The sequence below is a fragment of the Prunus avium genome, chromosome 5, assembly GCF_965620075.1.
Source record: "Prunus avium chromosome 5, drPruAviu1.hap1.1, whole genome shotgun sequence".
In the NCBI taxonomy this organism is placed as follows: Eukaryota; Viridiplantae; Streptophyta; class Magnoliopsida; order Rosales; family Rosaceae; genus Prunus; species Prunus avium.
Window position 1 is genome coordinate 15,399,555 of NC_142288.1, and position 27,493 is coordinate 15,427,047.

General features: G+C 36.2%; 2 protein-coding genes across 2 annotated transcripts; one reads left to right on the forward strand and one right to left on the reverse strand.

Annotated features, from left to right (window-relative positions):
- Positions 1-2,175: 2,175 nt before the first annotated feature.
- On the reverse strand, positions 2,176-8,591 carry LOC110748297 (leukocyte immunoglobulin-like receptor family A protein). The gene is made up of 5 exons (XM_021948294.2): positions 8,384-8,591; positions 7,708-7,853; positions 6,767-6,856; positions 5,465-5,732; positions 2,176-2,692 (listed from the first exon to the last, which is right to left on the reverse strand). The coding sequence occupies exons 2-5, from the start codon at positions 7,748-7,750 to the stop codon at positions 2,407-2,409; spliced, it is 687 nt and encodes a 228-aa protein (XP_021803986.1). The 5' UTR covers positions 7,751-7,853; positions 8,384-8,591; the 3' UTR covers positions 2,176-2,406.
- A 12,931-nt stretch (positions 8,592-21,522) lies between these two features.
- LOC110748519 (palmitoyl-monogalactosyldiacylglycerol delta-7 desaturase, chloroplastic-like) lies at positions 21,523-23,893 on the forward strand. The gene is made up of 5 exons (XM_021948494.2): positions 21,523-21,822; positions 22,007-22,147; positions 22,263-22,403; positions 23,189-23,295; positions 23,395-23,893. Exons 1-5 carry the CDS (start codon positions 21,535-21,537, stop codon positions 23,612-23,614), a joined length of 897 nt encoding a protein of 298 aa, XP_021804186.2. The 5' UTR covers positions 21,523-21,534; the 3' UTR covers positions 23,615-23,893.
- The last annotated feature ends 3,600 nt before the right edge of the window (positions 23,894-27,493 follow it).

Below are 27,493 nucleotides of genomic sequence, written 5' to 3' on the forward strand. Positions count from 1 at the left end.
GTTGAAAAAGAACCCCAGCCTAGCTGCTTTGCTCTTAGATATATGCATTGGAACTTCAACAACCCCGTACTACTTTCCAGCCTATCAATTTAATTTCATATCTTCAACTAGTGAATCAAGAGAATTCAATCTCACTGATGGCACCATCAGTTGAAGTTATGGAAGTTATGGAATTAATTATTTATTCACAAAAAGAGCAAAACAAAGGATTAAATTATATACATATATGTGTTCGAATTAAGAGACAATTAATAAACAAACCTGATAGCTGGAGAAAATAACTGCATGTTGCCGCTTTATATCAAAAGTTGGGATTACAACGTTAGTCAATGTGTCGTGCAAATGTTTGTCTCCTAGTTTTTCCTTCAACAATTTATGTAAATACTTCCCATCATATTTGGGTCCTCCTAAAAGTTCGAAATAATGTGTGATATTAACGATGAGAGAGCTATTGTACGAGAAATATCATCTGCATACGAAAGGTACGTAGTACAATAATGTGATCTCTCTGTCAACAATTAACTACACCTAAATTGGGGGAAGATTTTAGGGCAATGTTTGAGATAAAAAGGGAGGATATCTTTAGTAGTATACAAGGGACGATTATTTTCATCTGGGGTAGTAAGCATGGCAGCCACAAGGCCACATGTGCTCGTCCCTGCAACTACATGAAAATAATCTGCGAGCCTTACATGCTTAAAAGAAAAGGTTTAATCCCTCTTATTCCACCCCCATCAATACTAAGAATAGTGATGAGACTTCCGTTAGTGGGAGAATGAAGGGATGATTCGAGTTTTCTCCATGGGTGAGAGATTGAAGAAAAGGCAATGCACAAGGCTTAATCTAGCAACGAAAACTAAGAGAGAGATTAATTTGAAGTTTCAAGAATCTCAAGAGGAAAGGTTTGCAAATTATGGAATTAACCCTCAGTTGTGGAGTCTATACAGAGGTTTTTCCCTTCTCCGGTCAGGTAATTTTAGTTTCCATTTTTATTCAAGGCTGTATTTACTTTCTTTTTTAGATAGTAACTAATACTTCTTTCCTACATTGTTAATTTGTTAGGATTCCTGGTTTATGTTCGCAGTGATCACATAAATCTTCCTACAGAGACACAAGTTCCTGTTTTCTAAATAGGATTGCATTCTTTCTTGCACCATTCTCATCCTCAATCTTGGACTTCGAAATTTCATTCCCGTTCTCATTATTCTCTTGTTCTCCTTCTCCAGAATTACGACTCACTGTTTCACTCTTCATACAATTCCCACCATCAAGAACCGAATTTTGATCGCACCCTCCAAGCAAACTGACCTTCCCCAGCTCTTCGTCAACAGAACAACTCAAATTTTCTGATATTTCACACTCCTCCACACAACCAATTGGCACAGACCCATCGGCAGTCTATTCAGACCCACAAGCAATTGGGTCATACACATTAAGAATTTGCCTTTGGCCTTCACCGCCATTTGCCTCTCCAATACTCTTCTTCAACCACCTCAACCTTGACTTCCCCTGTTTCTGCCATATCAGGGTCTGGTATATCCTTAAACCAGACGCAAAATCCCAGAACGAATCTGCAAACGTCAAGTCTCTGGGATCAACAGGGGCAGGTGGGTCCTCCGAATTCTTGGTCTTTGAAGCTTGATCGAGGTCTTCGAGGTCTAGTTCAGAGATGAGGCCTGCCATTTGAGAACGCAGACAGAAAGAATTTGCGTTGATTAATGAGATAAATGAAATTCTATGGGTGCTAATAGCAAGCCAATATAAGTAGTAAGGATTTTGCTTTGATTTTAGAATTTGAAACTCTATTGGTTTTTTCGTTGTTTTTTTTGGTGGGAAGAGAGGGAAGAGAGAATGGGAAAGGGAGAGATTGAAACTTTGACACAACTTTCAAAAATCAATGACATATATATAACTATGTGTTTAAGATTCTCTCAATAACTTAGCATATATATGAAGGTTTTTATAGCCAAAGGTGCGATCACAGGGTCCCCAAATTTTTGTTTTCCTAATACATTGATACATTGAGCATTCTCCACTGCAATTCGGAAACGTTTCATTGTCTTAAAACAAAAAACAAAACGAAAAAAGAAATAGGACCCCTTGCAAGCATGGATAGGCGACAGGGCCATAGATTACATGGCACGGATGGTCCAAATTAACATGCATTGCACATGATTTAAACTAACACCAACAGCAAATATAATAATTTATTCCAGTTATTTTCCAGAATAAGAGGGTCCAAACTAAACCCAAGGTTACCATCTGCCAACCAGAAAATCTAAAACCAACTATGAATTTCCGGTCAATCAGCACCGAAAAATACAGTAGATAGTTCATGTATGGTTTACAAAGAACTTACTAATCTCCATTCAAAGTTGTGACAATATTTCACAAAACCTTGAAATATTATTCAGAGTCTGAATCATGTCTCCTCTTCTCCTTGTGTTTCTTGTGTTTCCTTCTCTCATCCGAGGAATGCTGTTTTCCATGCTTTTCGCGTTTTTCACGCCTCTCATGCTTCTCCTGCTTTCTCTCTTCACGGCTCCTTTTCTTTCGACTGCTTTCGTCATCTAATTCCTCTTTATTTCTTTCTTTTGGTGGTGAATCAGGCACAGTCATGTTTCCCATTTCAGGTGGAACATCCTTGACTGTAGATGGAAGGGAACTTGACTCATCCCAAGGGCAAGGTGCTCTGCAGTGAGATCAAGACGAAATTTTGAATTATTGGGCAAAACAGATCAAGAAGAATTAAGCTACGCAAAGAAAAAGACAATGGAAGGCAAAACATAAAGTACTAAACACACACCAACAAAAACAAAAAGAAGACTACACAGCAGGCAGGTTATATGAACGTAAATTTACTACCAATAAACATAAATTGTAAATCGTTATGTATAAAACATGTTTTTATTATCATATATCAATACTACCTTCCCATGGTAAGGCTTGTCCTCAAAAATTAGTTTTAGGGCTGAGCTTATGACATCAGCTATCACCGTGTTTATGACCCAGATAATAACAAGTCTTAAATAATGCAATCTACAGAGTTGAATCCCAAAAGTCTTAAATAAGATGTGTTTTGTTGGTTCCATTTCCTGTTGTGTTTCGCCCACGTTATTATACTCATCCCAACTGCAGAGTAAGCTGCATGACAGTCTTTGAACACAACCATTCCTTTCTCATGATCTCATGTTGGCCCCTTGGAGTCCCTTTCCTAATATTTTCTACATCATAAGTTGATTTCATGGCCATTGTTTTTTTGTACATATGAAACGTGAATGTTTATTAAAAATAAAACAGTACAACAAAAGTGAACATGAAGTCCACTTCTAAAAGAAAACTAAACATGCAAACTGCACTAACACCTCAGTCCTAGGGGAGGGAGAACACCAAAACAAGAACAGAATTCCAGAGAGCTACAAAACAGATGCTTTCCAATCTGACAAAACGACAGAAAAAGATAAACTTCCTGAACTCTGAAACTACAGATGCCCACAAAGACCCCAAAAATGCACTCTATCCCATAAGAATCAACCTCCTCACTCAACATATTCTCAAAAACCGTTCTGTTCCTTTCAACCCATAGAACCCAGAAAATAGCCATCATAGCACATCTCCCCAGAACTACACCCCTTTTCTTTCCACCAAAAAAACTAAACTTCTCACATAATAGCACATTACATGACACGGGGATGGACCAGCATAAACCTTTCTCCTTGATTAACCGAAACCACAAAGAAGAAGCCGCTGGACAGTGCAGCAACAAGTAATCCATACTTTCCAAGGCCTTTCTTTCCATGGCATTTCTACACATAACACACAAGTGGGGAGACAGGGAAACGGAGGGTTGCCTTCTTTGAACCATATCACAAGTTTTGATCTTCATATGAGAAATTAACCAAGCTACCAGTCGTACCTTGGGAGGCACTTTGGCTTTCCAAATAACAAAGGAGGGAGCAAAAATAGAGAAAGCAGGGTTATCCAAAAAATGCTTTGAGAATGATTTACAAGTGAAAATGCTCGAAGACTCCAATATCCAAACTCTCCTATTTTCTTTATGAGGAACAATCAAGTGAAAATTGACAGCAACGACAACAACTCTCTCACTTCTGGTTCATTCAAATGTCTTCTAAACCCAAAATCCCAGCTTAAAGGCAAAGAAGACGAATTTTCACACATTCTTGCAACAGACCAATTAAGAGACTGGGATAATCCATGAGATGAAGATGTAGCGAACAAAAATCTGTTTGCCCTGCCCAAATCTCTTCCCAAAACCTCACTCTTTCCCCATTTCCCACCCCGAAATGAAAACAAGGTGTAAAATAAGCAATCCCTTTAGAATTATCTGTCCATGGGCATCAACTTGAATCTCTAGCCACAATTTTGGGATCCCAGCCACTCTCAGATAAGCTATACTTACTTTTTTATTAAAGCATATCAAAGGGTAGTTGTCTTTGTCTGGAATACCCACAGCCACTTCCCTACCAAAGATTCATGTCTCTTTACTACATTACCCACCCATAAACCTCCTTTTTCTTTGGTTTCAGACACAACTTCCCATCTCACCAAATTGTTCTTCCCTTCCACGACAAGGAATTTTAAAAAGAGACCGATAGTAACTTAAGAAACTGCTCAACACCGATTGGATTAAAATCATCCTTTTCCCTCTTGACAAACAAGGCCTTACTTCGGCCCTCTAACCTTCTTTCCACTTTTTCCACTACCGGGCACCAAAAATTGGCTGCTCTTGGATTCACTCCAAGAGGCAACCCCAAATACTTTAGAGGCCAGCTTCCCACCTCACAGTCCAAGACCTTTGCCAACTCCTAAATCTCCACTTATTGAGTGTGAATACCTGCAATTGAGTACTGGGCTCTATTGATTTTTAACCTGAACATGGCATAAAAACTTCAATCACTACGTTATGTGGGGTCATCGCAATGGTATTTCATTTGTTCAGGTGAATTTTTTTTTATCAACTATTTTTTCAGTTGAATGGATATTAGAGAGCTCGTAGATTGTGGTGTGGTTAGTGTTGGGCGTGGTGTTCTGGTAGTGGTGGGCATTTAACCCGCCAACCTACCAACCCAACCCGCTTGGTCTGGGTTGTTGGTGCTATTTTAGAGCTCTCCAAATTGCTGATCCAGTGGACATCTTGTCCAAATTGTTCAATTTTCTTTAAAACACTCAGAAAACGATTGTTATGAAAACCATGCAACGTATTCTCTTTTTTTTTTTGGTATAGTAAACAGAATAATTGCATTAATAGAAATGGAAAGTACAATCGAAGTGGATCATCATGCAGCAAGAAATACACCTCCCAACCTATACTAGACAAAACATCAAAACCAGCAACAACAATATGACTAGATTTAGATAGAGCTAGTACTACATACAAAAAAGAGGAAGAAGCCAAGGCACCACTTAAACATTAATTATTTTCACTTTCAGTTCAGTTACATACCTTGAAAAACCAAGACCATGTACACGTGCTGCTTCAGCGTGCCCTTCACCTAAGTCCTCTGCCGTAGAGCCTCGCTTCACAAGTTCTGAAAACTCATGCTTATCAAGCCGATTTCCTTGACCTCGGCTTGCACGCTTAGGAGCTAAGCCAAGAGCCTCCCTCATAGCCTGCTCCTCCTCGTCCTTAATTCTTTTAATCTCCTCTTTTGCAGCCTCCATTTCTGCATTCTGAGTTTTTTTGTCTTTTGTATACCAGTGTAGATCTTTACCTGTTGAACCAATATAACGAACAGCTGTAAACATCTTTACCAATAAATGAACAATTGTAAAATCTTTGCACACAAGACTTAAAAGTGGATGAAAGGAAAAAGGAAAAAGGCAAAAAATCCTGTAAACAAACAAAAACAAAAAACACTACATAAAAATCAGTATGTACGCTAACTTTGCTAGTATCTGTCTAACCAGATAAACACTTTAATTTCTAGAGATTAGACCCTTGTGTAAAAAAAATAAAAAGCAGACATTTAAAAGACTCCACGACTTCTTTATTTTGGACAAAAGAGGCTTCTCATACATTTCACCCATGGCAGTGGATTATCCTTATAAAATAAGGAAATGCATCAATCCCTTTTATAAATGATATATTCAAGCATCATTTGTAGAGTTAAGTGCCAGTAGAATACAAACTTAAGATACTGTGCGAGAACAAAATTCCCAAAAGCACTACATTCGAACCAAATCCAATCATGTCATACAACAGAAAAATTTGGCAGACAAGAAGAGACTCCTAACTACTATCTACACCCAAAATTATGTCAGCAATGCTCTTTGCAACGCTTATGGAAACTGAATTTTGTCTTTCATCAATAGGTTCCAAAGAAATGTGAACAAATTTGAATGTATGCCGACTTGATATGTATTGGCCCAATTTCCAGTAGTGTGAATAATTAGTGATCCAAAAATATGGAAAGGTCAATACTTGTGACATGGTTCAAAGAATGAGACCAAATTATTGCCAATGACACAAGAATTGCAAGGGCATTACAGAGTTCATTGCCGTTGTTCCTACCTCTCAAGAAAAAGGTAGGAACAGGGACAATTGGCAACAACAGAAATGAAGACAACGGCAAAACAAAACAAAGTAAAGAGCAAAAAATATCAGAGTAACGTTGGGTTGGAAAGGGCATCTTAGTGTTTTCAATTTAACAATTATCTAGGTTTATAATTTTTTAAAAGTGGCCACCTTCATTGAATGTATGATGGTTGGGTTATTTGTTAAAAATTAAAAAACAAGATGTCTCACCCTTTTGCCATCTCCCAACAGGTGCCTTGATACTGTGACCAAGATAATTTTCTCGATGTTTATCAACCTTCACATCATCCCAGCTAAATTCTGTACATCAAAGGAGAAGCAGAAAGTTCATTAGACATAAAAAGATTAATAAGCCTCCAAGCATAAGGATGCACCTAAATGTATGAGCACTATGTTCATTGATCATGTCGATGAGGTTTACACATAAACATGTGATGGAGATCATATAGAGGCATCTACTGGGGGTTTGTTTATGTTGTTAAGAATTACATACATTTTTTTCCATTTTGGGATCTTCCTACTATTTAGAGTACACATAATTTTCAATTGTGATCTCTTTAACTAGTAGGGTTTATGCCCCTACTATTATCAGGGTTTCACTGTAGGTTTTATTGGCTTGTTGTGCTTCAACTTCCTATTATACATGAGGCCTTACTCCAAGCTAATTGAGTATAGTTGAATATTGAATGTTGAACATTAAAATCCTATTGCCCCCATGTTTTGTTTTTCTTCTCTACCTTCCTTTCTTACTTCCCCTGTCTTTCTGATCCCTAAATTACCTTTCCGTCCCACATCAGATGTTCAAGTTTTTCCATGCACCTCTCTAGAATAGACGAGCAACTTTCTCACCAAGTCACTAAATTCATGATTTCTACTAACAAACAAATGGTTAGCTAAGAATAGGATTTTAGAAGCAATTATTTTTAAGCATTAATCAGAGGAAATTACCGGTAAAAGAACTAAAAAGTTAACTATACACTTCTGTGTATCCCATTGGTGGGAATTTTTTTTTAAAAGTAAATAAAATTCCCTCCCTGCCTACATGAATCTCAACAAAAACCTAATCTTTGAGTTGCAACTCTACCATAATGTTCACTATTTTCCCTGAAGCAAATGAAAGAAAAGAATCTCTCCAGAGAGAGAGCGCTTACGATCTCGACCACCACGAACACCGCCTCTAGTGGGATGATACATATTTGATATGTCTACAGACAATCCTTATGTGACAGTGTTCAGCAATCAGCAGGAGCCTCCTTTCTCTAGTTGTTTGGCGATGGATCTTTCGGAAGAAGCTATTCTGTCAATAGCAATCAACACAACATCAGCATGTCCCAATATGAGGAACAGACGAAAAGAAAATGAAACAGCAAATCAAGTCCAAATCATGAGGCTATCCACGAAACAATAGCAGAAGGCATAGAAAATTCCAAGGAAAAACAAAAAATAAAGCATCCCAATTAAATTGCAACAATCCAAACAGAAAATTAGGGTAAATCAAGAAGCAAAAGTAGGACAGCAAAACCCAATTGAGTACAAATAAAATCAAACCCATCAAGAAAGTTAATCGACAAAAATCACAACCACTATTTCATAAAGGACGCCACAAACAAACCTAAGGGCATAGCCATATCAAAGTTCACGACGGCAGAAAAATAATGTCATATAACCAACATTGAAGCGCCAAATAGGATACTCAATTCAGAGAAACACGCCCAAAAATTTGATCCCAAGAACAAAACCTTCAATTTCTGTGCAAAATCGCAGGTATTGAGAAATCCTTATAGCAATCAACAGGAACCCAAAACAATTGCGAAAAAAAATCCTTACCTTGGCAACAAACCGCGCGATGCTTGGGCAAACCCAGCCACCAAGCTCAGGTAAAATAATCGAAACTCAAATACACAAGGATAAATTGAAGAAAGTTGAGAGATTATTTATTTATTTATTTATTTATTTGAGAGAGAGGGAGGTGGTGGCGCGAGATGCAGATGAGAGCCCAAAGTGGGTAAAGAGCTGCTTGCGTGTTTGAACATTTCGATTTATCTTGGGTACTCACAAAGCACTACGTACATTAGCCAAATCTCTCCGTTGAACTTGTTTTGAATTTGATTTAACGGCTGTGAATTCATGACCTGATCACCGGATATCAACTCTGTGCCAGGGACCAGGGACCTTCTTAATCAACAGCCGTTTGATTTAATCCAACAATATACAGCAGTCTACAACAATAAACTCAACTAAATAAAAAATTCCCCTTTTTTTTTCTTAAATAAATAAAATCAAAAATAAAAATCAATTGAAAGAGGCTAGTACTTTTTAGGGGTTCTTAGATCTAGGTCCAAAACGATTAGCTGTCATTGGGTCTAGTCCTCGTGTTTTTGGTTATAGATGTAGGTCCTTTGACATTTATTACTTTTTTGTTGTGTTGATTTTACCCTTTAAGGTAAATAAGGAAAACACATTGAAAATCTAAATTTAATGCATTATTTCCTTGAAATTGAATTCCAAATTTTGAATTTTGAATTTTTTTTCCTCAATAATATTCCTAATATATATATATAAAGCAAAAGGCAGAGAATGGTGAAACATTCAAAATACCAAAAAATGCCCTTAGTTGCAAACATTAAGAATTGAAATTATTAATTAAATGAGGATAATATGGTAAATTCACACTTTTTCATATTTAAAAAAATTAAAAATAAAAGAAAAATTAGATAATGGATCCTATTTTTATGGAACACAACTACCCATTATCTTTTTTTATTCTAAAATAAATTTTAAAAAACCTCTCGCAGGCGCGGAAGCGCGTGCAGAGAGGCTAGTATATAGATAAAATACAATTTAATCAATAAAAAGTAAAGACTCACATATTATACCAATCGATCAGACAAGCACCCACATTAAATTATGTATCTGACATACATGTAAATAATGTTAATACATACAAGTATATATGTACCTACCTTACAGGTAAGTGTTTTTTTCTTGAGTTTTCTTAAGCAGTTTTTTTTGGAGGTTCATATTTATATACTTGCGTACATGTCTTCCATGTAATAGTGTTTTTTTTTTTCCGAAGAAATTTTGTATGAATTTTTGTCGGTATACCTTGGGAAAATTTCAGAATTCAATAAATAGATTTGCAATTAAATTCAAATCAAATATGATAATTAATATCCTACAAATCAATAACTTACCAGTTTTAGGAATTCATAATTTACCTTATTTATGTTTTAGGTGCATAACTGGAACAAAAAATAAAAAAAATAAAAAAAAGTAAATATCAATAAATTGAAATAGGCATGTAATCTTATGTAGTGCAAAAGTCAAAGGACTTGGATCAACAACAATTTATGTGTGGATTGCACCCAAAATCTCTCCTCATAATTGGACTTATGCCAAATTTTCTATACTTTTTAATCCGATCGTTTTTTTTAGTAAATAATTTTCAATGCTTCACCCAAAAGCAGAGATAATATCAGGGGTTCGATCCTTACTTTCGTATGGAGTCATCACTTTGGTCAACACTTTACCTCTTACGGCCCGACTCGGTGTGAGCGGCGATTAGTCTGGGTTGTGGTTAAGGCTTAAAGGTGCCATCCATAGTTGGGGCCCATCTAGGACCACCTCATCGTTCAGACAAAAAAAAAACAGCAGAGATAATATTGGTTTTCGGCCCCGTTTGGGATTGCCTTTTTTTGTTCAAAAACCCGCTTCACTTTAAAGTTAAGCAGTTTAAGGTGTTTGGTAAAAATAAAATATCCCGATTATTTTAAAAGCAATGGCCTTTTGACAGCAGCTTTTAAAAGGAGGGTCTGGGTTGCTTTTCAAAGCTGCTTTCAAAAGAAGCAAAGATGAACCTTTAATGAATTTTTTTAATTCCCAAAATACCATCATTCATTTTAAAAGCACCACCACATCCACTTCCTCATCCAACTCCACTACTTGCACCACCACATTCACTATCTCCACCACCACTGCCACCACCACATCCTCCTCCTCCTCCTCATCCTCCGACACCACCACCTCCTCCATTTCCACCACCACCACCACCTCCTCCATTTCCACCACCACCACCACCTCCACAACCACCATCCCCACCACCACCACCACTACCATAACCACCAACTCCACATTCATCACCACCACCACCACCTCCACTCCATCACTACCACTACCACCACATGATTAGTACATAACACTTTTAACATCATGTTTATTTTAGTCATTATTCACAGTTACAACAATTTTATATTAAAATTTACCAAACAGTTTTGACACTGCTTTTTGTACTAATAGCACTTTAAAAATATTGTTTACCAAACATGGAGCTGCTTTACTTTACAGGTAATTATTTTCAAAGCACAGTATAAGCAACTTTTTTTAAAAGTGACAGCAATCCCAAACTGGGCCTTTGTATGAAATCAAGGGAGTCACAGATTGTGAAACAGCTAAAGTTATCTACGCATCCCAACACAAAATCAGCTTTTAGTAAGGAGAAGATATCTTATTTTAATAATATACTCATTTTTTTAGACCAAACACCACAACCATTATAATCCTCCCAATACTGATTAACTAAAAGGAAGTCTGAACTCAAATAGACATAAATTAGAATAAGAGATGAATTAAATGAAGAAGAAAGAAAAGGAAATTCCAATGCCAAGTGAGCTTAATTTTGTGCCTTAATAAGCGGAGCTAGCTTTTGTTCATGAAATTTCATCACAAATCAACCCATAAATAAGACCAAGTGAATAAACTTACAACACTAACAAAAGGAACGTAAGCTTCTTCAACAAGGTATGCCAATGTTGTTCCTGAGTCGATAATAGTTCCTTGGGCGTGTGATGTGAAGGCTGCTGGATCAATTGGCAAGATTTTCCCATTGACAACAATGCTTTGCAGATTTAAATAATAATGGTGAAGGACGTTATATGAAAAACTAACAAATAAAGTAATATCAGATAGCTAAGAAGTAAAAGTTTAAAAAGCCAAAAGTGACAGCATCTAACTAACCCTTGGTGTATAAATTGATTTCATATAATAAATTGTAGCAACACACTAGAAGAATTTTGGGCAATAATCACTATTTTTTTAAAAAAAACTAATTATCATATAAGTTGCTATTGTCCTTTAACTTAGGAAAATTTTACTGTTCATTAGTTGACCGCACGTACTACTTGGTAGTTTTTCAACATCAACGTCTATATATTATTTATTACTTATTCTTGAAGATAATCCTGCTTACGGAGATAATGTAACATAATTATGTGTAGCAACATGCAATGGTCTTCCTCGAAAAAAAGTACTCTTTAGAGTTTTAATATAGCCAACTCAAAACGTACGAATTGGTAAGACTAATACCACCTCTGTCATTTAGTTCAATTGATTATTTGTTATGGTTTTTATAATAATCGTGCCTACGTTATAAAGATGTTTTGTCAACAATCATACTACATACTACATAACAATGAAATATACCACAAATATGATTTGTCTTCCAAGCACCCCAACTAGACGGAAAATACAAAATTTCGCGCTCCTTCACCCAAAAGATCATCCTCGGCTAGTGACTTGGGGGTCACACTCAATAGACCCAACCTGATCCAAGCAAATCATATCATACACTCATTGTGGAAAAACCAACTGTCACGTCTCAAATCTAGATAGATACTTATGGAACTCCCCACCCAAGAACAAACCCTTGCTCGAAGAGTTGGGGGACTTATGTTGACATGTGATCCTCAGTGAGCCGATTGGCCAATAATATGACGCCACGTGGTCAGCCTAAGTAGTTCTCGACTCGACTAGATGTGACCAAGATAAACTCAAGACGACCTTGTAATATCCCCTCCAGAAATTAATTTAATTTTCAAAATTTTAAAGTGAAAATTTACTTGGTTCTAGTGCGTAGAGCTCATGCTCACGATTCCATAGACAGAGTTAAAATGACAAGATTGTGGTCAATGGAAGGGTAGTGATACAACCGTAAATTTTTGGAAAGTTAAATTTTAAAAAACCCAGGTGAACTCTTTCTCTCTCATTTTTCTCTCTCCTCTCTCGCGACACTCTCTCTACGAGGAGCGACATCGCCACTTCCAGTGGCGATTTTGTCATCGTCCGGTCATTCTAGGCCACGCCACTATCCATAAAACCTTTCTCTCTCTTTCGTCTACCTAACCCACCCCTTCATCGCAGAGATTAACCCAAGAATCTAAGGAAATTTAGAGAGAAATCGAAGCCCAAAATTGTCTTGCCAACACCAGATTTTTCTAGAACTTGGGCCGGCGATTTTTGGCCACCAAATTGGTACCAAAACGCTGCCCTCCCTCTCCTCTACCTTTCCCCTCGAAGACTCTGAAGGAAACTTATGTTTAAAAGTCTTTTATTGGATTTTATTAGCCACAATAATCATGAATCAAACATTCAAGAAGCGGAAGCTAACCTTTTAAAACATATTGAGCTAAAGTCTATCCAATTTCAAGTGTCTTGAGGTCTATTCTCTTATATGCACAAAGAAAAAGGGAAAAAGGTTGTGAGGCTTTCTTATCCTTGAAGCTCTCTTTGATGGTCTCCAACTTTTCACCTTTGGAAAGGCCTTCTTCCATATCTTGCTTCATGGATTCTTCACAAGGTACCAAAGTAGATACCCTCTAGTTCACCACTCCAAATGTTTAAAGGATGAAGAAGGAAACAACCAAGAGAGTGAAGATGCTGGACTCATTCTCTTGGTGACTGATTTTAGCAAAAGTGGAGGAGAGGATTTCTCCTTTCTCTCAACACCACAACCCAATTGAGCTGATATAGTGTGTACGAGTCTTTGTGTGCATTGTTGAACCTTAAAAAAAAATTCAATAAAAAAAATTCAAACGTGGGGGGATTGTATAAGTTCCACAACTTTGAGTAGATTTAATACCCACATGCATTGAAAAAACAAAGAAGTCAAATTGGCTTAGGTTATGTGCCACATCCAGCAAGCCTCAAATTGAAGGCAAAGATAAAGCACAAGTGAAGCACAATTTCCTTAGCTAAATTACTAGTGATTTTTTATACATATATCCTGTGGGCATTTCAAATTGTAAGGACAAAGGATATGCAATTCAAAAGTGGCGTGCTTCAACAAATCCCCTCACTCCTTTGCAGCTTGGTAAACCATGTATAGGAAAATAGTTCAAAAAAAGAGGGGAGTTTGAACAACAAATGAAAACTCTCAAGAGAGGTTGGCGGTTCTTATTTTGGTGGAGCTGATTATTAAATGAAGAGTCCTTCACAAAAGAGATCTCTCACATCCAGCCAATGAAAGCATGACTATAGAAGAAAAAAAGAAAAGAAAAAAAAATAAGAGTGACGGTTGGAGAATTGCTAGAGAAAAAGAAAAAAGACTACTCTCTCATATTTTTTAGCCTGAAGGAAAGTAAGAAAGCTCAGGTAATCCATCGCATATTTTTCAATATCAAGCCCTCAATCTTAAATAGGTATGATTCTTGAACCACAATGCTCTGGCCGAGCGATCTTGGATGTGCAATCCATCATGTGGGGTGGCAACCCTTTAAATCAAATAAATGGATAATAAATCTCTGGAATGATTCATGTTCAATAAAGCTTTGCTGAGCAAAAGAAATCCATGGGTACCATGCTTGTTCATGCTTTGCCGAGCAAATAGAAAAAAAGAAGAAGTGATGTTTTGGGAGTTAATTCCAAAGGGATGGGCCCCGTGGTTGAGAAAACCACACCAATTCCTTTTCTGTAGTTGCAAATAAAAATCTAAAGTTAGCTCTCTATCATACCTCTTGAAATTCTCTGACCAAATCTCACCTTCTCTATTAAAAAAAGCACACCAATTTCTTCCCTATCTAAGCAAATTGCACAAGCCCTTCTCTCTTAGTTTGAGTATGCTACATCGAAAGCGAAAAAAAAAAAAAAAAGGAAATTAGTTGTTGCAAATAACAAAGAAGAAAATATGGTGTTGGGAAGATTGCTTTGTGTTTGTTTGCATACAGACAGAAGAAGAAGAAGAGGAGAAGTCAGCAAACAAAGAATAATTAAGACACTTTTTGTTTAATTAACTAGTCACTTGTAGATTTGTGGAGGCAAATTAAGTTAACTTATATTTGCATGTCTTTACTGAAATTACTAAAAAATACGCATTAATGGGCACCAACATCTAAATTTATGTCTAGAATTATTTTCTAAACATAAAGTCCATTATTTTCCATGCAGTTATATATTGACATGACAAGATAGTAAGGTCTTATATTAGTATGCTATTGTATGAGTGAGGATTTTGTTAGGGACGCAAGCAATGATAACTCAATGCGTATCATCGTTTTCTTGCAGTTGAGAGCATATATTGCGATGAAAACGCAGTAAGATATACACCACCGCATTATATATATAATGGCCAATCTTTTCTAAACTCAGATCATGCAAACCTTCTAATTATATGGGGCTTTGGAAAAAAAATTCTCTTTGAGTCTTGCGTTGAGTTTTGGGGAAGTAAATGGAATATAGTAGACATATTGACAGTGGTTGTGTTTTTGGCTTTGCGTTGCCTTTGTTTATTGCACCCTTTCATTTCAACTGGGGTGCATTTTGGGTGGCTATCGATCTCCATGTCTTGACGGGTTTAGGAGTGACCAGTGGTGGATCTGTGTAAAGGGCAAGATGGGTGCCCGCCCATCCCAAAGTTTTTTTTTAAAAAAAAAAACCTATATATGTTATAAGGGCAGCCCAAATTTAAAAACTTAAAAGCTAACCCAATATACACACGTTGCCCATCCAACTTCCAAGAGGAAGTGGTCCCATATCTTTTGTCTCTTCTCTTTTGGCACATATCTTGTTTATCTCTTCTATTCTATAGCGACTTGACGACAACAACCTCTTTTTCCCCTCTTTATTTGCTGCATCTTCCTATTATATTGGCTGGGCAGTGGGCAACTTGGCAAAATCTTCTCCTCTCCTTTCTACAACAACAAGTATTTTCAAATTCTCTCATTTTCTATATATCTTTAATTATAGTTTTAATTTAAAATTTAATATTCTAGGGTTTACTTAGAGATTGAATTATAATTTTGTGATTTTTTTGAAATTAATTAGGGTTTTGATTTTAGGAATTTTGTTGAGATGTTTCAATGTTTGATTTGTTGTTTGTTGATATTGTTGAGATGCAATTCTTATGAGAATTTGTTTGATTTTTTGTTGGTATGTTTGATTTAAATTATTTATTTTACATGTTATTCATAGGTTATCTTTTATCATGTCGGATCACAATCGGATTCCCTAAACAAAAAACTTGTTCTCTATTTTTAAGAAAAAGAATGATGGGTCATCATCTAGTACATTGCCTTCTAGCTCTTCTTTATCTATTCCAATATGTGATGAGTAAAATCTTCCCGAGTCTCCCATTATCAAGCCTCAAGTTGAAAGAATTGAATCTCAAAGAGTCGATGATTATCAGGATTTTAATATCAATTATCTTGAGTGTGATCCAGGATTACGTCATTTAATATGCAAATATCCAGTGAATGAACAAGATAATGTGCGAAGAGCATATATTCTTTTAGGACCATGTCAACTCGAGTTAGAAGATTATCCAAGCCACTTAGAAGGGTGAGACTTTCGTCGATTTAATAAAAAGTGGTTTGGCCAATTCACTTGGCTTGAGTATTCAGTTGCTAAGAATAAGGTATTTTGTTTTCCTTGCTTTATTTTTGACATGAATCAGTCACACCCAACTTTTATTGTTGATGGGTATAAAAAATGGAAGAGAATTGGTAGGAATCAATGTGCATTTCAACATCATGTAGGCAAGTTAAATTCACCACATCATCTTGCTATGCAAAAGTGGATTAGCTTAAAAACTCCATCTCTTCATATTGAAAAAGTGGTAGAGAAGTAATCAAAGCAACAAGTGATGAAAAATCAGTTGCGACTTACGACCACAATAGAGGGCATTAGGTATCTAGCAAATCAAGCATTGGCTTTTCGAGGCCACGATGAATCCGTTGACTCATCTAATCGGGGCAATTTCATTGAAATCATAAAATCTTTTGCAAGAATGCATATAGAAGTTTAGAAAGTTGTCCTTGATAAGGCTCCTCAAAATGCTCAATATATTGCGCATGACATACAAAAGCAAATCTTACATATTTTTGTTAACAAGGTGAGGAGGACAATTTGTAAGGAACTTGGGAAGAGCAAATTTTGTATTCTAGTTGATGAATCACTTAATGAATCCGGTAATGAACAAATGGCTATTATTCCAAGAATTTGTTGATTGTGATGGATTTATTTGTGAGCGCTTCTTCGATATTGTGAGTAGTGTTGTAGACACTAATGCTTTGACTCTTAAAAAAGAGATATGCAAAGTGCTTGGTAATAATGACATTCTAGTGGAAAACATGCGTGGTCAAGGATATGATGGTGCTAGTAATATGCGTGATTCATGGAATGGCTTACAAACATTGTTTCTTCAAGATTGTCCATATGCATATTCTTAGCTTAGCATTGGATCATTGTAATTCCTTCAAGTCATTCAATATTAAGCATATATGTAAACTCTTGCTGAGAAATTCTATCATGTTGATTTCCTTCCAAATGAGTTGAAAGATTTGGTAATGGAGTAGAGGTATTTTCAAAATGATGTACATCACCTTGCTTGCTTTAAGAAACCAACACTCTTCCTCATTTATGCCAACAATTAGTGGAAACAAGTTTGGTATAAAACTACTGTTTGATCAACAAGTTTTAAAAACATAGGAATATTATGACCTCTTATATCCTATTGGTCATTTAAGTTTGAAATTGGGTTTTACACATAGATTTATAGAATGATGGGTATATGACAAGACTCGCCCCGAATTCCTAGGACCCGGGACGAATCCCATCGTAATTTTGCCATCTTACTGATGTCGGGCCCACATACTAAGACATGAGACTTTCTGCCGAAATTTCGGCAGAGTCTCCCTTGAAAAATGGACATTTTCCAATTTTCTTAACTTGTTAAAAATATATATAAATCACAACTGGCAGCATGCACAAGTTAATATTCATGTAATTTACATAAATGGCCTCCGGCCTCACAATCGAACCCTAACAGGGTGACATCAGAGCAGTCTAATAGAATTTAGTTTACAAACGAAAACGAAGTTCAACGGAATAACAAAGGGTTAAAAGTTCATCCTACGTAAGCTAGGGATTCGGAAGTTCAAACTTGGCTCAATTGCTCAACACGATCAACTACTGTCTAGGGGCGCAAAACAGGAAATGTGTGAGTGGACAAAACAAAGTTTGATTTAATTTGCAAAACAACATACTAACCCCACCGTTTGGAAAATAATGTCAAAAATATGCAATTGATACCATATATATATAATCACTGCGAAATCCAAATGTTCTCACTTCCCCGAGAACATATGATTATATCCCAAACCAAAATCATAGACTCCAATCCAACATTTCCGAAAGGTAGACTTATAATCAACATATGTGAGAAAGAGTCTAAAATCTTCCATTTTTATATATATATATATGCTATTATAAATAGTTATATTTATCTATAAGCTACGATAACTCATACTATATAATTATAAACCTCAAATACTATAAGTATTACAAGGTGCATGATATACATAATATATATTATATAACTAGATATATATATAAAATAGTATCACACCACTCGAGTATCGGGGAAAACAATCCAACAAGGGGATTGTTTGATTAGCCCGCTGGGTTTCAACTTTCTACCCTGCGTCTAGGGATGAGCGGTCCAATCGGGGGACAGACACTCTATAGCACACACGCCAGAAATTCCAACACCACGTGCGGCCAAAACCAAACACTAAGTCCTACGCGCGTAGACAACTTCATTACACGCCGGACAATCCAACGCCACATGTGGATACAATAACCAAGGGAGGGTACTTAACATGGTGTAATCCCATATTCACGTAACCAAACAATAAAGTACCCCAAAATCTCTTGTCCAAACATATAATCCACATTCCGAAAAATTATAACTTCAATTATTAAGATTGAAAAAATATTCATAATTGGACGATATATATATATCACCATTCTATAGTCATGAAAATCCATTTTCGATGCAAGACAACTTAACCAATCAAAATAATGTTATTTCAAAGCAATGTCCACTCACAGATAGTCCCACGTTGCTTGACCTTGAGAGGGTCCTGCCTACTGCATACGCGTAGTCGTAGCACCTATTTCAGAATACGAGTACGAAATTAATATAAAATGCTTCGAACGAGAACTTTAAATTAAAATCCTAGTTTTCTGGGTTTTCAAGTATATGCATGAGGAACAAGACCTCCTAAGGTTCAATTACGTGTTTCGAATGTTGGAATTGCCTTGAAAGACGCTCGGTCGACCAGGCGGTCAAACTTTCCAAATTGGGTCAACCGGGCCCACGACCTCCGAGTTTCGATCCGAAAGTTCCTATGGGTTCAACAAGGTTTAATGAGCATGCCCTGCAAGTTTGGTCCGAATCGAACGGTTGGATCGCTCATGATCACACGATCGGACGGTTATCGTTTAACGCAAACTTTAAGTTATTGAATCGGAAAATCTAGGGCTCCGATTCACAATATGTGAATTCCTACACGATCCTAGAGATGCCTAGATCAACATATATTAAAATGAAGTCGATCCAATGGTCCGAACATATTGAACCCGGACAACACCTAATATGTGATATCCGATCGACGATCAAACAATAACCAAATTCAAATCCGAGCATATTGTTGTTAGGATGACATGGGGGACATTTTAGGACCATGAGGGAGACCTAAACAGTGCCCACGCGCCAGCAGTGCGTGGGTGTCCAAAGCGATTTCGGTGATTGGAAAATCTCTAAACCGCCGGTCAAGACTTATACCTACATGATCAGGACATTGAGTGGAGCAACTTTTGTTCTTGGACTATGGCCAAAAAGTGGCCGGAGATTAAAATCCTTCTATAAATGGTCCTCAAGGTTATAATCCTTCTATAAATGGTTTTTTCATTTTTAAATTTTATGAATTTTAAATTATTTTTTAAAAACTTTATTAGTTTGTTGATGTGGCATATATGTGGAGCCCACATCTTCAAAAATATAGTGTCACATGTATTTAAAATACAATATATATTTTTAAAGAATTTAAAAAAGAAAACCAAAATTTTATGAATTTTAAATGAAAAAATAAAAAAAAATCGTAAGGACCATTTGTGATAGGTGTGTGAACATCAGGGATATTTTGTGATATATATATATATGTCACGTCAGCAAACTAACTGAGTTTTTGATGAAACTAACAGAGTTTTTGACTGAACCTAACGGTAGGGACCATTTGTGATCACACATACTAACCTTAAGGACCACGAATGACACAAAAAAAACATTAAGGATGCAATCTGATAGTTTCATAAACATTAGGGACGTTTTGTGATATTAAGCCTTTATTTCATTCAAGTTTTGTCTACTTTTTGTTCAAAGCCATAATGAAATACAAGCACGTGGTGGGCCTCTCTTCTTTGACCTTTTTTTCTTCTTTTTTCTGCAATTGATTGCAAGATTAACTCCCTTCAAAGGGGAGGCATTCTTGCTTTGCCGTGAGCCATAGAGAATATGTTTCTTTCTCTTGCTCTCTTGCTGTTGGGCCTTTTTTCTCCCTGGCTGCAATTTTGTTTGCAGCGAAGCCAGACTTGGAGCTTTTGGTGGAAATCTGCCAGCAGGTTTATTAAAAAAAGGAAGGAAAGAGAAATAGGAAAAGAGGCCAAACCATATAACGTGGGTCGGCTGATAATTAGTCACCATATAATAAATATGAGGTAGAGAATCTCAAACGTTTGGACAGGACGGTGCCAGGAAAAATATTCAATGGGGCATCTCATTAAAGCTTCACAATCATCAACTTCATGCTTGTGATAAGTGGCAGCTAAGAAAATTTCAGTAATGGGTGAAACCAAAATTTTTTGCGGGTGCCGTTTCTAGTCACACCAAGTTAGTTAAAAATGGAAACAATGGCCAGAAACACCACACCAAGTCAGGCAAAAATAGAAAAAAAAAATAGCCAGAGACACCGCACCGAAGTCAGGAAAAAATGTGGAAAAAAAAGAAGCTCTATGTTCAGTTGATATGAAGAACATGGAAATAAAAATAGAAAGGAAGAAGAAGAAGAGGAGTGTACATTTTCAATGGTTCTTGAGAGGAGAGAAAGAGCTGAGAAAAAAAAAAAAAAAAAAAAACAAGAAAAAGGGATGACATTTTGATGTCTAGAAGAGAAGAAAAATGGGTTTTTTCATAAAAAAGAGGAGAAAAGGAATTGGACACAGTTTTTTCGAATTTACAAAGGACGTGAATGACAAAATTCTTGATTATTTTATAACTTCTACGCTGAAGACATCTCTTTTTTATGTATATATGATAACAAATGGTGCGCACAAGGTGAAATTAATTCATCTCTTTTAAAAGCAAAAATCTAAACCAATCAAAGAGATGAGTGGGGGGCATCCGCACACAGTGAGCCTATGCTGGCTGGCTTCGTCCTGGGTTTGGACCATATATTAGATATTGGGACCATATATAAAGCACGGGTATACATTAGACTAGAACGTTATCTATATCATATAAATTCGATCATTTTCCTTGCAGTTATATATCGAGATGACCTGTCAATGAGGTATTAAATTAGGATAGGATGCTATATTATACAAGGGTCGCCCAACTTTCTCCAAACACAGTGAGGGTTTTACTAGGGATTGTCGGCGCTGTGCGCAATTTGAATCTCCCGGGTGTGCGCGTTAGAGACAACTGATAGCACTCCTCATACAGTATACCGTCATTTTCATGCAGTTGAGCGCATATATTGTAATGGCAATGATTGAAGTAAGACATTATTAACTTAGGACGCGCATTATATAATGGCCAACTTTCTGCAAATTCATATCATGCAACGAACGATCAACCTTCTTGTAATAAAATGGGGCTTTTGAGCACGGTTTTCGTTAAGTCCTGTGTAGAGTTCTGGGGGAGGAAATGGAATATACAAGACATATCCATAGTGGTTGTGTTTTTGGCTTTGCATTGCCTTTGTTTATTTGCACCCTTTCATTTCAACTGGGGTGCATTTTGGGTGGCTACGGCTCTCTCTTTTTTGACTGGTTTAGGAGTGACTCTCTCTTACCACAGAAATCTTGCCCACAGGAGTTTCACCCTTCCAAAATGGCTCGAGTACTCCTTTGCCTACTGTGGGGTTTTGTCACTTCAGGTATATAATATGTACATACATGAAATTATTCTGATCCATCGATAAAAAAAGAAAAAAAGGTGTGACTGGAAAAGGATTTCTTGTGATCAAGAACGTTTCGTATGTTTTTTTTTTCACTGTATTAGCTAGCTGTTACTTTAGTAGAAAGATAAAAATATGTTTGTGCGTGTGTTTGGGTTTGCAGGGTAGTCCGATTGAATGGGTGAGTACGCACCGGTACCACCATCAGTTTACTGATACAGGGAAAGACCCTCACAGCCCCATCAAGGGTTTTTGGCACAGTCACATGGGTTGGATCTTTGATAGCAGTAATCGGTTTGGACAAGTAGAAAACAAATCTCTCTCTCTCTCTCTCTCTCTCTCTCTCTCTCTCTCTCTCTCTCTCTCTCTCTCTCTCTCATACATACTTCGTTATTTTTATTTAAATGAGAAATTTGCAGTATGGAGGCCTAAAGAACGTTGAAGATTTGAAGAAGCAGCTCTTCTATAGGTTTCTTCGTCATACTAACCTTCTACATTCAGTTCTTCTTGGAGGTTTACTATATGCTGCGGGTGGATTTTCCTTCTTGGTTTGGGGAATGGTGAGATTGCTTACTTACTGGTTAATTTCCATTAAATTTAAATGGGAACATATGGTCTTTAAAAATTTATATCCAAAAGTAAGTATAGTGGAAACTGTATATACCATCCATGTGGTTGACGTAAGTCGATTTTCTTTTGTACATTCATATTTCATGGTACGTGCTTGCAATAGTTTCTAAAAACTACTCGCAAATTCTTCTCACAAATTTATCATTATATAACCTCTTTCTTGATCAAACATAAGCAATTAATATGCAAGAAAAATGTATTAATTTTGAGATGATCAAACAAAACTTGTCAAGTCTGGTAAGAGATGATCGCCTTCGAAAGATTAAATTTCTTTTTACTTTTAGGTTTATGTGAGTTTTAATTTTGAGGATATTTGTGTCTTTTTGAATGGATTTTCCGCTATATCTGAAAGTTTTTATAAAAATTGACATTTGTGAAAATAATTGTCAAATTTTGGCTATTTTTTTTATAAAGATTCGGTGGTCGGGGTGCCGAAGGTGGTTTTGTTTGTGGCTATATGTGGTTTTTTATATATTAAAATCGCATTGTTTTGGGATTTTTAAGAAAAAAAATCTAGGTGGAATTTAGACATAAAATTTACAACCTTGTCATATTCTAAATTTCTTTCATGCTGAATTTAAAACTTCTTCATTTATCAACCCAATTAATAAAGAAATCATAATATATCATTCCTTTAAACACGAATTTTGTCTAAATACCATGTTTAACTTCTCCATCCAAATATGTTCTAAATCTAAATTCCTTATAATTTCAGGGGGTGAGGATCGTACTTGTTTTCCACAGCACTTTTTTAGTTAATTCAGCTGGCCACAAGTGGGGAAAGAAACCATGGAACACCGGTGATATGTCTAGCAACAGTTGGTATATTGTATCATTTATTTCCCACTCTGCCATATTTCATCTTGCTAGATGTAAAATTGGGATATTAATATGTTTTATACATCATCTTTAATCATTTAGGTGGGTGGCACTGTTAGCGCTTGGAGAAGGGTGGCATAATAACCACCACGCTTTTGAATACTCAGCTCGACAAGGGCTGGAATGGTGGCAATTTGATTTTACTTGGTACATAATAAAATTTCTTCAAGCTATTGGATTGGCAACAGATGTGAAGGTCCCAACTGAAATTCAAAAGCAACGAAAAGCTTCAAAGAGTAGAATCCTGGCTACTAAAAATTAGGCTTTGAAGATTTACCCTACTATGGATATGATGGATAATTATATCTTCAAATCCTATATGCATTTGTAATGGGGTTAATATTCATGCATGATGTGGATTCTGGGATTAGTCTCGTATTTCTATGGCTTCTAAAATAATCACTTATAATCGTACTGTGGAAAAATCAGCTATGAAAAGTGTTTAATTCTGGCATATTGAAGTAATTTTCTGTATTATGAATCAGCTATGAAAAGTGTTTAATTCTGGCATATTGAAGTAATTTTCTGTATTATGAATAAAATTGACCCCTTGTGTGAAAGTGTGTTTAGTTACTTGTTTGGTAAAAATAAAAATTACTTTCATATGCATTACTTATTAGTTAAGATTAAAATAAGAGAACCAAGGTGGTTGGTGTGAGTGGTTCGGCACTCTCATTCCTTATGAGAGGTCAGGGGTTCGATCCCTGCTCTTGTATGGAGTCACCACTTTGGCCAGCACTTTACCCCTTACGGGCCGACCCGGTGTGAGCGGGGATTAGTCTGGGTTGTGGTTAAGGCTTAAAGGTGCCACCTATAATTGGGGCCCATCCAGGATCACCTCGTGGTTCAGACAAAAAAAAAGAAGATTAAAATAAGAGTTAATTACACATACATCTCCTGAGCTTTCTCTTGTTTTCACATAACCCCTTGAGGTTTTGAAAATTACACGACCACCCCTCGAGATTTCCAAATCATTACATATAAACCCCTTGATAGAATTTGAGAAAGAAAGAAAAAAGTACATGTTTGTGTCTTATCTTCCAATACTCGTTATAAGAAGTTGGGCTAGAGAATCAGCCCGCTCATCCTATTCCATGTTTGTTTACTTGTGTTTTACAGAGTATATGCAAGCCCAATACATGGCCTAGGGATGGCAATTTTCCCTGCGGTTAAGGGACTTTGAGGGGATTCGACCCTAATGGGTCGGATATGAAGGACAAAAACTGGGTATGGGGAATTTTTTGGGTATGGTGTTCGAGGAGGGGCGGGGATGGTATTTTAATCCCCAACCCGAACCCTCCCCATTTAGAATATATGTAATTTTTTGATGATGTATATATATATATATATATATATATATATATGCTATTAAAGTGATTGTATCGACTAAGTTTTATATTTTCTATTATTATATTATATATTTATATAATTTATACAAATCTTAAGCTACACTACTTATTTATTTAGTTAACTTCCGGTCCATATGTAAACATTCTTATATTGTCTTATAAGTATATATATATATATATATATATATATAAAAATAAATTATCTTCCCTTAGTACTATTTTTTTTCTTCAACAAAGTAGTTTTATATTGGTTTTTTCTTCCATAATGGGACGGGTCGGGGAACCCATTCCCCAATGAAGGTGGGGATGGGGAATCTCCGATATAAATATTGCGGGTATGAAGGCGGGGATGGGGGAAAAAAGTTTAACGGGAATGGGGATGGGAATGGCATACCCACCCCTAATTCAACCCATTGCCATACATCTTTCCATGTAGAGCGCCCATAGAATACGTGAGTTGGGTGATGACATAGGGCCCCAAAAACTAAGGCCTCCTAAAAAACCCTTTTAGCCCAAGAATTTTAGTAGCAAAAACGACATTTTATTTGTGTAATTCATGCTTTTTGGGATTTATTTTGAAATGTTTTTGGTATTTTTCTTTATTTTTCATATAGCGAGTCTCTTTTACGTAAATTAACCAACTTAGCACCTAAATTGAGATTTTTTTTTTTGGTTCAGAATGAGGTAAGTGTTGAACATAAAAGGCCTCAACTTTTATTTCTACCCAGGACCTCCAAAATCAATGAACCGACCCTGTTGGCAAGTCCATCAGAGGTGCCTTCTTGTGCGTTCAAGTGACATAATTTTCACCTAGCTAGTATGTGTGTGTTTTTGTTTTCCTTTTTGTTTTTTTATTTATTATTTATAATAATGTATGGAAAAAGGGATCTAATATGTAGTAAGGTGTGCGTTGTCTTTCTGCGTCTTGGCAGAGGTGTTAATTTGTCTTTGTTTGTACCCAGCTCGCCCACACTTGTAATTATCTCATTCAACCTAAATATGTCTTCCCACAAGATTCACATATATCTCATTTGATTTAGCTGTTTGAATTGAATGGTTTCGAACTCAAAAAGTCTACACGTTATTGAAAGTGGGACTCTTCACCTTTAATCTGATTCACTTTTGCTCCTTATTATCCAACGGTTGTCCTCACGTCATGCTTTTGTATCAATGATGTCAGTAAACCAAGGTTGTTATACTTATTTTCCTAATTATTTGAAAATTGTGGTCTTAATCACATGCTAAATGCAGTCCACTATATGATTAGGCAATATGAGAACAAATTAGATGAAAGTACCTAAATTCTAATTGCAAGTAATTAATCATGGGAGGTCATGTGTTTGATATCAATGAAACATTTTCCTTGTCCGGATGGGCCCTTTTCTTGTTTTCCTTGTATGTTTTTTCTTCTTTGTCCATTCTCTAAACAACATCACTTTTTCCACGAAAACGGATTGGAAAGAGGCATATGCATGCAACCTTCTCTTTTGCCAACATTCTTTTTTTTAGGTGAGACCCAAGGGTATCCACCGCCGACAGCAGTGACTAATCCCTTTCGCCGCGGGAGCTCTCCCAATGGAGGTAAACGGCTGGCCACGAAATGCACTCCATTCCCATGGGCGGGGATCGAACCCCCAACCTCATGGTTAAGGAATGAGGTGAGCTATGACCACACCACATCTCATGGTTTGCCAACAGTCTTTTCAAACGCTAGCACAACGTCATCTTTATTTATGTTAGGAATTCATTGTTTATGGGCATTTAATTTGAAAATATGGAAAATTACATTTCAAAAACAAGAGAAACTAATGGAAATCCTTTTATCCATGAAGATGTTGTGTTAGATACTAATTCACATGTTATATTATAGGTGGGTGCACAACCGAACTTCTCTCGTACATGGTGACCTGCAAAAATCAACTAATTTTTCGCCTAGTGATATATCCACTTTATTGGAATATGCCACAAGTACTTGTTTCGCATGAATACAAATTCAATACATATTTATTGTTACCCTCAGGCCATCTCCAGCCATAGGGCTAAATGTAGTCCAGGGCTAAAAATTTAGCCCCCCAAAAATATTAATTTTTTAAAGAATAGTGCAGGGCTAAATTTTTCCATCTCCAGCCATGCAGGACTATATTTTAGGATCCTTCATATTTTATTATTTTGAGAAAAACTATGGTACAATACTCATACATTCCACAACTATATATTGTTGAATTTAATTAAACTACTATTTAGAGACAACAAGAAAGAGTGTAAAGAAAATAAATTTGTAGGAAATGAGTGTAGAAAATATTTTACAACAAGAAAGAGTGGAAAGTTGTGAATAAGTAGAGAATGTGATAGAATTTGTAAGAAATGTGGAATGAAATGAGTGGGAGAGATATTTATAGACAAATTTTAGGTTTTTAAATTTTAAAAATTAATAATAATAAAGCCAACAAAGGCAATTAAAAAAAAAAAAAAGGAATGGTTTCAAGGGTCTGACCTCCAACGGTCATGACCCAAAATTTTTTATAATTTTTTTAAACAACACAAAACATCTAAAAATGTGAAGACATTTAAATAATAATAAAAAAAGGATGGGTTCAATGTTTCATCTCCAACGGTCATCAACAAGATTTTTTTATAGTTTTTTTTAAAACAACACTTGAAAGATTTGAGGGTCTGACCACATTTATTATTATTATTATTATTTTTTTAAAAAGGGAGTGGGGTAGGTCTGATCCAACGGTCATTTACCAACAATTTTTTATACTTTTTTTCTCATACAGTACGAATTGGAA

Coding starts and splice junctions, on each gene's coding strand:
- LOC110748297 (XM_021948294.2), bottom strand. CDS start 7,750: ATGTATCATCCCACTAGAGGCGGTGTTCGTGGTGGTCGAGATC. Junction 6,857..7,707: donor TGTTCGTGGTGGTCGAGATC/GTAAGCGCTCTC, acceptor TTTGATGTACAG/AATTTAGCTGGGATGATGTG. Junction 2,693..5,464: donor CATGGTCTTGGTTTTTCAAG/GTATGTAACTGA, acceptor ATCTCACTGCAG/AGCACCTTGCCCTTGGGATG.
- LOC110748519 (XM_021948494.2), top strand. CDS start 21,535: ATGGGGCTTTTGAGCACGGTTTTCGTTAAGTCCTGTGTAGAGTTCTGG. Junction 21,823..22,006: donor GTGGGGTTTTGTCACTTCAG/GTATATAATATG, acceptor TTGGGTTTGCAG/GGTAGTCCGATTGAATGGGT. Junction 22,404..23,188: donor CCTTCTTGGTTTGGGGAATG/GTGAGATTGCTT, acceptor TTATAATTTCAG/GGGGTGAGGATCGTACTTGT.